At 40.7% G+C, this 11,336-nt stretch overlaps 1 protein-coding gene across 1 annotated transcript; it reads left to right on the top strand.

The window, feature by feature from the left end:
- Nucleotides 1-33: 33 nt before the first annotated feature.
- Nucleotides 34-10,835, top strand: tnfsf12 (TNF superfamily member 12). Its single transcript, XM_020937864.2, has 6 exons — nucleotides 34-1,063; nucleotides 2,764-2,845; nucleotides 4,646-4,702; nucleotides 4,851-4,874; nucleotides 5,442-5,569; nucleotides 8,208-10,835. The coding sequence occupies exons 1-6, from the start codon at nucleotides 890-892 to the stop codon at nucleotides 8,481-8,483; spliced, it is 741 nt and encodes a 246-aa protein (XP_020793523.1). The 5' UTR covers nucleotides 34-889; the 3' UTR covers nucleotides 8,484-10,835.
- The last annotated feature ends 501 nt before the right edge of the window (nucleotides 10,836-11,336 follow it).

Genomic DNA, 11,336 nt, shown 5'->3' with positions numbered 1-11,336 from the left:
TCTTTTCTCTTTTTGGGGCAGTTTTAGTTTGTAATTCAATTTACTCCTTGATATATTCCCAGTTGCATCTGTGGTTAGTACCACAAAAACATACAAAAGAAGTGGTGATAGAAATGGAGTTAATTCAGAGGAATGAATAGGCTAGGCTATACGGGTACTGTACATTTTCTTTAGCCTTTTTTCTTTCCTCTTGTACAAAACAAATTAGCTTGAGCCATCAACCATTGCACATAGCTTAGATTAAAAGTCACTGCAGAGTCCGTTTGATCCTCAAAAGCAGTGCCACAAGACATCTTGTTTTGTCTACACAGGCGCCTCCGTGTGGTCACGGCGGGAGCTGTTATTCGCGTGGAGGGCACATATTTTGAGCCAAGAGCCAAGATGAAATTATGTGAGAAGCAGAGAACGCTCCGGCGCGCTTTGTCTGTTTTCTTGGGCTCAGTTGGTTGAGTTTTACGGCGGATGCACGCGCTCACCACAGCATCACACCAGTCTGGGTCCGAGTGCGTGTGTGCGCGTTCTCAAGTGTGTTTAGTCTGTCTATTAGAGTGACCCCCCAGCGAGCTGTTAAAGGAAGAGCAGAGAGCTGAGTCAACGAATCGCGAGGAGAAGGATGCAACAGTTGCACCGAGCACTCCAGGCGCGTCCTGTGCACTCAGTGGGGCAGAAGATGGTGGATTTGCACCGGACAATATAAGGAGCGTAGAACTTTATGTGACAAAGTTTCATTTGATAAGGCGGTGAGCAGTCGGAGGTTGTGCGTCTCGCTCAAATGGACAGGCACAGACGTGAGTTGAGTGGACACGCTGTGCTTCTGCGGCTATGTGGATGAAGAAGGACTTTGGTTTGGTGTGCAGCGGGGAGTAGCGGCGCAGTCTGTGCAGCCAACATGCATCGGATCGTGCAGAGGAGACGGGTGCGCAAGCTGCGCCTCGTCTGGGCTTCTCTGGCGCTCGTGGCACTGTCCTTGGCCGCGTGCAGCGCGCTCTTCACGGCGTGGACCTGGCGTCAAACCCGAGACCTCTCTCAGTCGTTTAAAGTCCTGCAGGATCGGCTTGAGCAGGTTGGTGCCAAAGATAAACAAAACAACCAGATAACCACATAGACAAACACCAAAGGCTTAACTTTACTGCGGGTAAAGTGATTGTTATGCAACTCTTTAGTGGCTGTGGTTACTGGAATCTTCGCGTGGGGCCGGCAATATGGAAAAATGCTATTCCACATTTAGGCTATGCCCCCCGCACGCTCTGTTTTCCTGCTGGGCTCACCACTTGGCGCTTTTATGGCTCACCAATAACAGCAGTCAACTCGTGCAATGAGTGTTATTTTTGTGGTCACTGCTCACCCCGCCATGTTTAATTACTTTGGTGCCAGTTCTGTACAGGCCTAGTTTTTATCTCAATTTACTGGAAAGCCTCAAATATTTGGCATGTGAGTGTGTTGTACCCAAATGACTGCGCTCCAGAGGCTCAAAGGAAGCTGGGAGCGAAATTTCAGCAAGTATTTCATGCTCCATCATGCAACAGGTACCCTATAGACTTCTGCCCATCAGCCTTTTCCACAGTCAAATAGATGAGAGTAAGATGTGCAACTTTTCATTTTAAACCAGGGCCAGTTTTAGCTTTGTGGGGGCCCCAGTAAAACCTGGTTTGGGGGCCAGGTGATTTGAGTGATTTATTTATGATCCAAGAGTGATTGTGCTGCCCAAAATCTGGTCAAGCTCAAGAGAGAATCAAATCAGAGTGATGTTGTAGACTTCTAAGCTTTTATTTTGAAACACCGTACACACCACAGTTTGATCTTCTTTGGTACCATTAAGTAAGTTACCAGTAGGGGGAGTAATGAGCAAGTGTGAAATCAAATATGTTGGTGTTGACTGTATCCAACTGTGGGAATGGGGTATTGTGTTACTTACAAACGACACCTTGTATAGTGCCACCTGTACATCACTGCCTACTTCAAATGTTGACTAAAGTTACGTATCATGTAGTTATTTTGTGTTATTAGTTGTGTAGTTATTTCGTAGCTGCTATAAATGCCTTTTGCAATAGAGTAGTATAAAATAGAGCAACCTTTGGCAACAAACAGTCTGTGGAATTCAGAGAAATGTCCACTCGGCAGAGCTCCTTTTTAATGTCATAAGCACATACGGAGCCTTCAAAGTTGCATCACAAACTTAATTATTTCGCCAAAGCGGCCAACGACCTGATGGAAATTCCTCTGGAGTATTTACAAAGCGGAGCTGCAGTGGAGCTGGGATTAGACGACAGGTTGGCGGCTGTACTGTTGACAGACCTGCACACACATGTGCACTAACGCTAAACCTGGAGTGTTGATGCTGGAGTCTTTCCCAAGGGGTCCACTCTCTGTCCATTTGACCCACAGCCAAGTTCTGATCAGAGCAAGCAGTCTCAAGACTCGCACAGTAGCAGTATATTCACTTCTCTTCTTACTTCACTCGGGTTTCCTTCGGTCATCCGATGGGCCCCATGCCAAGCAGCCTATATCGTTGCTGGCTTGACAAAATCCATTTCGTGGTAAAGTAAGAAGTGAGGAATTTCAACGGCTGAAAACATTAGGTGTTGCAACGTCTCTCCTGAGGAAGTGCTATTCTGGAGCTGAGCTGCAGTCGGAGAGTGGAAAAGCTGTTGATGTGACTGGCTGGAAGAGGCCGTCTGGCTGTGTGGGAGCAGTGCCAGCTCAAAGTCATAATAAACCCATCGCACATTTGTTAATAGTGAACGTTTCTCTCTCTTTCAACAGGTTAATACACAGAGGAAGGCCATCGTTCAACTCATTCTGGAGAAGAGAGAGCTGCTGGTCGGCCAGAGAGTCAAGAGAGACGGTATTGCATTTCTGTCTCACATGCACTGACCAATCGCGTGCTCAGTGCAGCCCACATCAGCAGACACAATACTTTTGCGTGCGGTTGAGCTTTTGAGGGAAGAACGTTTAACGCAAACGCTGCCCAGTGTTGGTCCACATGCCGTTCTGGTCAGCCCCAGCTGCCCACAGGCACTGCCCGCTGCTAAAAGTCGACACAGGAAAAAGTAGGCAGAGGAATGGCTGTTACAGAAATTACAGGGCTGACCAGAACGGCCTCAGGAACAAAACAAAAAAAAAACAGCTGCCGCAGTGAGGCTTTGTTGCACTCTTTAGGAGAAAGACATTGATCTGTTCTCACCATAGGCTGTCCGCTGGCCCAGCACAGATTATGAAAGATATTTGATGACCTATCATCAGTGGAGTATATTTATAGCAGCTGCTTACATCACAAGATGCTGAGGTTCATCCAAAAGTGACCTCAAAGTCAGGATTGCATGCGTTTAGGTTAGAGCAGTGGTTCCCAAAGTGAGGTTTGGAGATATATCAAAAATATAATATTTAGCCTCAAAATTGTTTAAAAACTCAAGTTCAATAATACAAACTTTGTACTAGATCCTTGATTAAGTCCCAGTAGACATTGACCTAACTGCATATGTATAATATGGATATTAGTAATGCAATGTACAAAGCATTGTAGTGTTGTTTTCCTTTTTCAAAGTCACTATCAACAGCCCGATGAAATAAAAGGTTTCCCTTGAATGCCTATCCGGAGCTGACAAAAGGATTTATTAGGAGTGTGCGTGTATTGACGTCCTGCAGGTATTTCAGCAGTAAGTGATATCTGAGCGAGTCTTCCAAAACGCATTAAGCAGCCCGCGGCTATCAGTGGAAACAAAGTGCTTTTTCCAGTGAGTGGAAAGTGGAGCGCTGGTGCAGGACACTGCTGTTATGTTCTGCTGATGACTGACAGCAGGACTCAGGAAAGCCTTGCCGGCCCGGGGGCTTTCGCTCGCCCAGAGCAGAGCCTGAGCTCGGGGTCACCCACCTGTGAGTTATTTTAGCAGGGGCTTAATATTCCTACAACTGTGGAGGCCTGCCGTCTCCAAACAGAAAGTATGTATTTCACAGTTCATACATACAGTGTTTGGGTTATATTTGTCTTTTAATGACTCCCCTGAGGCCTGAATGCATGGCTAAAATAAACCGTGGTGGGTAACAGGAGTACACATTTTCCAGCGCTGCTCTTTTTGAGGTCTTTATTTATTGTAGTTTGCTTCACTCTTGTCCTAATCGACTCTTGGCTCGGCCAAAGACCTCTTGTTTCCGGCACTTCATTTTTCTCATTCTGCAGTAGTTTTTGCTGCTCAGCCTGAGCCATTTGTATGAGCCTATTAGTAAATAAGGATCACATTAAGGGCCAAAACATCTAACATCCCACTTAGCAGTTGTTTTGTCTGGTGACAGTCTTGTCTTCTGTCTTTTCTCTCTTCGCTCTCTCCATCCTCTCCCACTTCCTCTGCGATCTGTATTTTCTACATGACGGCAACCAGCTGGCACTAAGATTAGCCCCCACAGGAAAAAGAGAGGCACACGCGTTTGGACTGAAAATAACATTTTGAGGAAATATATTGAAGCACGTGAAAGGAAATCTGTGCCCGTCTGCAAACCGCATTATGGAGCAGCCAGGTTCAGTCGTAATGGCTGCAAATGAACGCAGCGTGTTATTATACAGATACAGATGGGAGTGATTGTTTTATCAAAAAACCACAGACATATTTTCATAGCCTTCATTCACAGTCTGTCTTCTTGCCTTTTGCAGGGGGAACGCTGCGCGGGAGGAGCGGGAATGGAAAAAAAGCCGCGTCTCATTTTGAAAGTAAGTGGCCTGGCAGATTGTTACGGTGGTCTCGAGTAGCATCTGCTCAAGTGGTTTCAATCATATAGCCTTATACAATTGCACTAATAAAATCTTAATTGACTTTCCTTTTTCTTTCTTTTTAAATGGCTTTTCATCGTCCCACCAGTAACCAAAGTGTCCTCTCAGCAAGGTAAGGCCTACAGACCATATATCAGTGGTGCAAGTAGTAAAGTACTGTACTTAAGTAGGATTTTTAGGTATTTGTAGTTTACTTCAGTACATTTTACAGTGGATGCTTTTTACTTTTACTTCACTACATTTGAGAGCAGGTATCTGTACTTTCTACTCCACTACAGTTTTACTGAACTGAAAAGTTAAAAGTACTTTTGATATGATTTCACTTTGTTTATTTTTACCAACATCCTGACTAAAGTTCAAGCTCTGAGCAAACATAAATACACAAAATTCATAAAAATGATTTCAAATCTATCTTTTAATCAGTGTCACTACATTTTAACAAATTAACAACATTTGTGTGAAATACCTTCTTTTTACTCTTAAAGTACATTTTAAACAGGTACTGTCAATACTTTTACTTAAGCCAATTCTTTCAAGTGACACTTTTACTTAGTTTTAACTTCTTTTTACCTGTGTATCTGTACTTTTACTCAAGTAACAACATTGAGTACTTAATCCACTAGTGTCATATATGAGTGCTTGCGTGTGTGTGATAATAACAGTAGCTCTTGTGTGGCAGTGGGAGATGGTGGAGTCATTAAAGGCTGGGAAGAGAGGACACTGAATATGACCAAAGCAGTGAGGTACAACAAAGACTTGGGCACCTTCACTGTGGAGAAAGCAGGGGTCTACTTCTTGTTCTGCCAGGTATGTCTCACAAGGTCATTTGGAGTTATGATGATAAGGTCAAAACAATAAATAAAAAAAAACATGTCTGAAGGAGTGCTCCACAAAACAGAAAACAAATCTGAATTATTGTTGTCACATAAACTTGTAGATTTACTCACAATGAGAAGAGCAACCTAAACACTGTGTAAATCACTTATTTTATTGTACTGATACTCTGCAGTGACATCTTCTGGGGTTGTTTTTTGATGGAATGTTCACCAATTACCGTGGAGACACAATACAGCCATAAGCAAAGACAAAGACAAAGTTTTAAGAAATTGGATTTAAACAGCACATTTTCAGGGGCCTGTGATCAGTACAAGTGTTCATGGTCATGTTTAGGAGTTTGATTTTCAACAAAAAATGTGAGAGTGATTAACTGAAAAACTATTGGCTAATGCTACTTAGCCTGTAACTGTACTTTTATGTGTGAGAGACTTGTTTAATCACCTTCTAACAGAGCAGTGCTTTCAGTTAGCATCGCACTCCCAGGGAATATGGATGACATCAGCTGCAAAATATCAGTAGGAAGGGATTTCAGACCAATTCACTTTCTTGAAGGTAGATTAGTATAGTGGACCATTTGTGACACTGAGTACATATTATTTGAAAAGTAGAGGAACTGTTATCTGGATTGTCTGATTTTTGGCTCTTCTGGGATGATTAATTCTACTAAAAATTGAGTTAATTATTGTTCTTTTCCTCTACCCGACCCAAATAAAAGGGAAACTGTGTGAGAAGCAATTATGGGACTTGGTAGAGCGCATTTCAAAAACATGATCAGGTTTCAGGGCACCATCTTCGAGAGTTGTTCCATGTCTTGTCAAGGTGAAATGAGGTCTGGACAAAATCAGAAAAAAGCAAAGTTCTTGAGTTGAAGTCGCAGCAGGATTTTGGTTGAAATTAGACATACTACTTATGACTGAACCAATAAGACGGGATGATAAAGACTTGGCCATGAGGTCATGCTTTAAAGGTCCTATATTACACAAAACTGACTCTTGTGAGCTTTATGTTAGAATGTTTTTATCCCCCAAAAACATACCCAGAGTTATGTTTTGTTTCGTTCACACATGTTTGAGTAACCCTTTGTTATTAGTTTGTCTTGGCAATTCCATAAATCATTCAGATGATTCTAATGAAGGGGTATGAAGTTTCAAAACACAGTGCAACACTTCCTGTATTACCACATGACATCACAAGGTGGAACAGAGTGTTTTATGTAAATATGCAGGGATTGTGTGTTAAATGTGTGAATGAAACAAAACACAACTCCAGGTATGTGATGAGGAAACTATTTTATAACAATAATCAGAAAACAATATGGGCTCTTTAAAGGTGGACTGTGTAATTTTGTTTTGGGGGTCAGTTACCATAGAGATATAAATGCTTTGCCTGGAATGTTACTCAGTATGACATTCATCTGATCTATTTTACATTTATTCATTTTCAGGTTTTTATTGCTTAAAATATATTTTAAAAATATGCTGACACACCTCCACAGCTCTGACCTGTAATTTGGCCTGGTGTCCCAGGTCAAGTTTAATGCTATGTTGTCAAACATTCTCAGAAAAGATTCCAGCAGGTGATGGACCCTCTTTCAGAAAAGTTACATAGTCAATTTTGAGTCTCTTATTTGTCTGTGCCACAGACTGTTTTATATAAATGGATATAACTAACCTGCTAGCCACCGCATTCCAAATAGGACATGTACATTGGGGTGCTTCCGGCTCCAGCAACTCTGGCTCCAATTAACTTAACAATGAAAACATTTTACCTCTCTCTCTGTAACTGCTGCAGTGAGCCTCGTCATTTTGGTCTTAAAATGTTCTTATTATCCTGCTCTTCATAATCCTACTGTTTTTTATTTCTCTATTTTGTCTGCAAATAAATTCCTATTCCTAATATGGAACTGGTTCCAAATTCGTCTCTATAATTGTCAGCATCGTGAGCTTCATTTGACTTGAGCTGAATGCTATGGGTGACGTCACACACCCTCAGTCCACTTATTTATATAGTCTATGGTCTGGTGCAGAGTCGGGAGCATAAACCAGATGTTAAAGGGCCCATATTTTCTGATGTATGTTATAAATGTTTTTTCCTCATCAAAACCTGGAAAACTGAAAACACTCTGTTCCTCCTTGTGATGTCATGTGGTAAGACAGGAAGTGCTCCACTGTGTTTTTAAACTCCAAAACAAACAAAACAAAAGGTAAAAAGTAGCTGTTAACTTGAAAACTACAACTACATGACATCACAAGGTGGAACAGAGCATTTTGAGCTTTGGAGATGTAGACAAATTAATAATAAAGAGTTACTCAAACATCTGTGAATTAAACAAAACACAACTCTAGGTATGTTTTTGATGAGGTAACAGCATTATAACATGACTTAAAGCTCACAGAGTCAGTTGTGTAATATAGCATCTTTAATGGTCATTATGTGCAATTCATAAACCTTGCATAGTTTTATAGAAAGATAAAACATTGTCAAGTGAAAAACATAATACTAGTAAAGCTCTGAATCCATAATGAACAGTGTTTGTGTGGTGTACTTGAAAAACATCATACTGGTAAAGCCTTGAATCTAACTATCTGTTTGCTATCTGCTCACTCAGGTCCTGTTTAACGAGCAGGAGTCTCAGTATGTGAAGCTGGACGTGGTCACAGTCGGGCACAGGCCTCAGAAGCTTCAGTGCATGGAGGGCTACGGGACCACCCCCTCGGCCGGCCCCCACAACTTCCACTTCCTGAAACCGTGCCAGGTGTCCGGGCTCCTGCGTCTGGACAGGGGCACGGAGCTTCAGGCCATCACGGGACCCTCCTTCAGACTGCACACGGTTGGCAACCCCTCAGCCTCTCCGCACGTTTTCAGCATCTTCAAAGTCAACTGACACCAGAGTTCACTGAAGGAAGAAAAAAAAGTTGCGGAAACTTCTATTGTGTGGCAGTGCCTTTTTTGTGGTCACAGATTTTTGGGCCATTGCAAAATGCTGATGTTAATTTAAAAAGCAAGCCTGCCATTTGTGGAAGTTGTTCTGGACAGTTTCTGTACTGCGCACTGCTGCTTTGGAACTCAATATAGACTTTGGACAGGTACCAAGGCTCAATGGACCAAATGCCTGGACCAATATTTGAGGGAACAGATGTGACGGAAACTATTCTCTAGATAAGGCTTCATATGAAGGCAGAACTACATGGATTTTCAACTTAGTCTTAGTATTGTGGTCCATATTGTGCTTACATTCTTGTCATGACAGAGACTTCAGACAGTAAAGCTGTGCATGCACCTTCCACTTTGATTTTGTTCAGATAGTGCGCTCACATCACATCTCAGTCCAGACCCCTCTTTCTACTTTTGTGTTTTTTTACCAAATAGTTGGCACTCCTACAATGCAATATGTGTGTGTTTGTGTCCAGTGCCTCTCTTTTATCTGAATCATATTTAAAGATGCTCAAGAGCTGCTTTTATAACATGGATGTGAATTTGCTGTTTTGCCTGATGTTTAAAATGGGTTATGTGATATTTTATGGAAAACAACTTTTATTGAAAAAACTTCTTTTGTAAAGAAGGACACTTGGTGTTGATTTAAAGGTACATTATGTAAAATTTAGTTATTCAAAATGTGTTTTCATTATATTTTATCATATTATATTTAGTAATCTTCTTTTGGTTTGCCTTTAGATTTTATGTCCTCCCCAAGGTTACTGTAGGTACTTAATGGAGCTAGTATTTAGACCTGTCATGATAACAAATTTTGAAGTACAATATAAAATAATAATAAAATATAGGCAATAAACAATAATATTGAAACTAACTGATTATTCCCCCCTTAAAAATATTATAAATTTACAATATTGTTAAAAGAATATGAGGTGATGTTTATATCTATAATGAGTGATAAAAGTTATTTATTCAAACCTAGAGAGCTCAAATCTTATCACAGTACAGATAAAATGACCAACTATTCCCCAAAATCCAAAGAAATTGTACACACGATAAGTACTGAGTCCCAAAAATATTGTCAGGTACGATAAGTCAGTATGGTAATTATCATGACAGGTCTGCTAGCACTGAGTGACTGTATACCAAATGTGTACAGATTTCTATTTTACATAATATAAAGGGACACTATTTTGAACACCTGCTAAACAAGTATAAGCAGAGTAACCACTTTTAACAGTATTTTGTCTTCAGTATTCTTACATAAACATCTTATTGTCATTGATTCATTTCTGAAACTGTAGAGTGGCTTTGGGGTGTGACACATTCAAACTCTTCAGGGCCAAGTCTGAGTCTGGGACCAAAAAGTGCTCCATCATTCACCTTAAAGTGTCCTTAAAGGTACACTGTGTAACTTTTCTTGTGGAAGTCTGCCAACTGCTTGTCTCCATGGAGTTTTTACTGCTTTGCTTGGAATGTTCCGCAGTGAAGCATTAATCTCATTTATCTCCACGAAGATAAACAGAAATGAAACTAGGCCTAGATACAGGTCAGATCTGTGGAGAGGCGTTTCATTGTATTTTAAGAATCCCTATTTTTCAAAGCAATAAACACATCTGTAATGGAATAAATGTAAAGTAGACAAGTTTAATAACGCAGTGAGAAAAATTCCAGGCAAAACAATCACATCACCATGGAGACGACAAGCAGGTGGTGGATGCTTTACAAGAAAAGTTACAGAGTGCACCTTTAACATGCTGTAGCTGCTTTGTGTCATAATCCTACAACAAAAACAGTGTATATTTTGAGCAAAAGCACTCCCACTCTTGTTTATAAGTAGTTTCGCGGACAGACCACAACGTTTTCTCCTGAGCACTTTACTGCAGCGAAAGGAGTTTTTTAATTAGACCCAAACTTGAGCCTTTTGAATGGAAAAAGTTGGGTGTAGACATTGATTTCCTAATGTTTGCTTGTGTGTTGGTCACATAGCCGCGTGGCCTATTTCTCCATCAGCACAGAGTAGACCACAGTGTGTCCCGCTCACTGGCAGCTGGCTACATTTTCACTTCCTGAATTTAACCCTGAAGCACATAGCTCAGAGTCTTTGAGGAAAAAAATACATGGCTCCCTTCTCCTCGGCCACTTCTCACACTTCTGCTCCTATTCCTACTTGTTGAAATGTCAAATTTTATTGCGTTTTGTAAAGTCTGTGTAAAAATGTTTTTGTATAATGATGTACTTAAAGCCAGATTTCTTTTTTTTACTTTTTTAAAGCACATGTATAATAAACAAATTGTTCTTACTGCTTTGTATTATTATTAGTTCATTTAAAAGGTAATAGAATAGACAGCATTGTTTAAAGGTCTTTTGTTACGCAAAACTGACTCTTGTGCGCTTTTTAATGTTGTTACTTCCTCAAAAACATACCTTGAGTTGTGTTTTGTTTCATTCAGACATGTTTGAGTAATACTTGGTGATTAGTCTGTCTAAATCTCCAAAGATCAAAATGCCATGAAGCAGTAGTTTTCACCTAGTTCACTGGAGATTGGGTCTGAAATTATTCCAGTGATTCTAGTGATTGTGTATTGAGTTAAAAACACATTGAAGCACTTCCTGTACTACCACATGACATCACAAAGTGGAACAGAGTGTTCATTTTGAGAGAAGAACTCAGCCTAAATATAAAGGGTTTGTGTGTTAAATGTGTGAATGAAATAAAACACAACCCGAGGTATGTCTGTAATGAAGAAACAACATTATAACATAGATATAAAGTTTAGTTAAGAAAATAGTGTAATATGAA

This window comes from Boleophthalmus pectinirostris, unplaced genomic scaffold (genome assembly GCF_026225935.1).
Source record: "Boleophthalmus pectinirostris isolate CB_2022bp ecotype Guang Dong unplaced genomic scaffold, ASM2622593v1 HiC_scaffold_20, whole genome shotgun sequence".
Lineage (NCBI taxonomy): Eukaryota > Metazoa > Chordata > Actinopteri > Gobiiformes > Gobiidae > Boleophthalmus > Boleophthalmus pectinirostris.
This window is presented reverse-complemented; position numbering and strand designations above follow the sequence as displayed.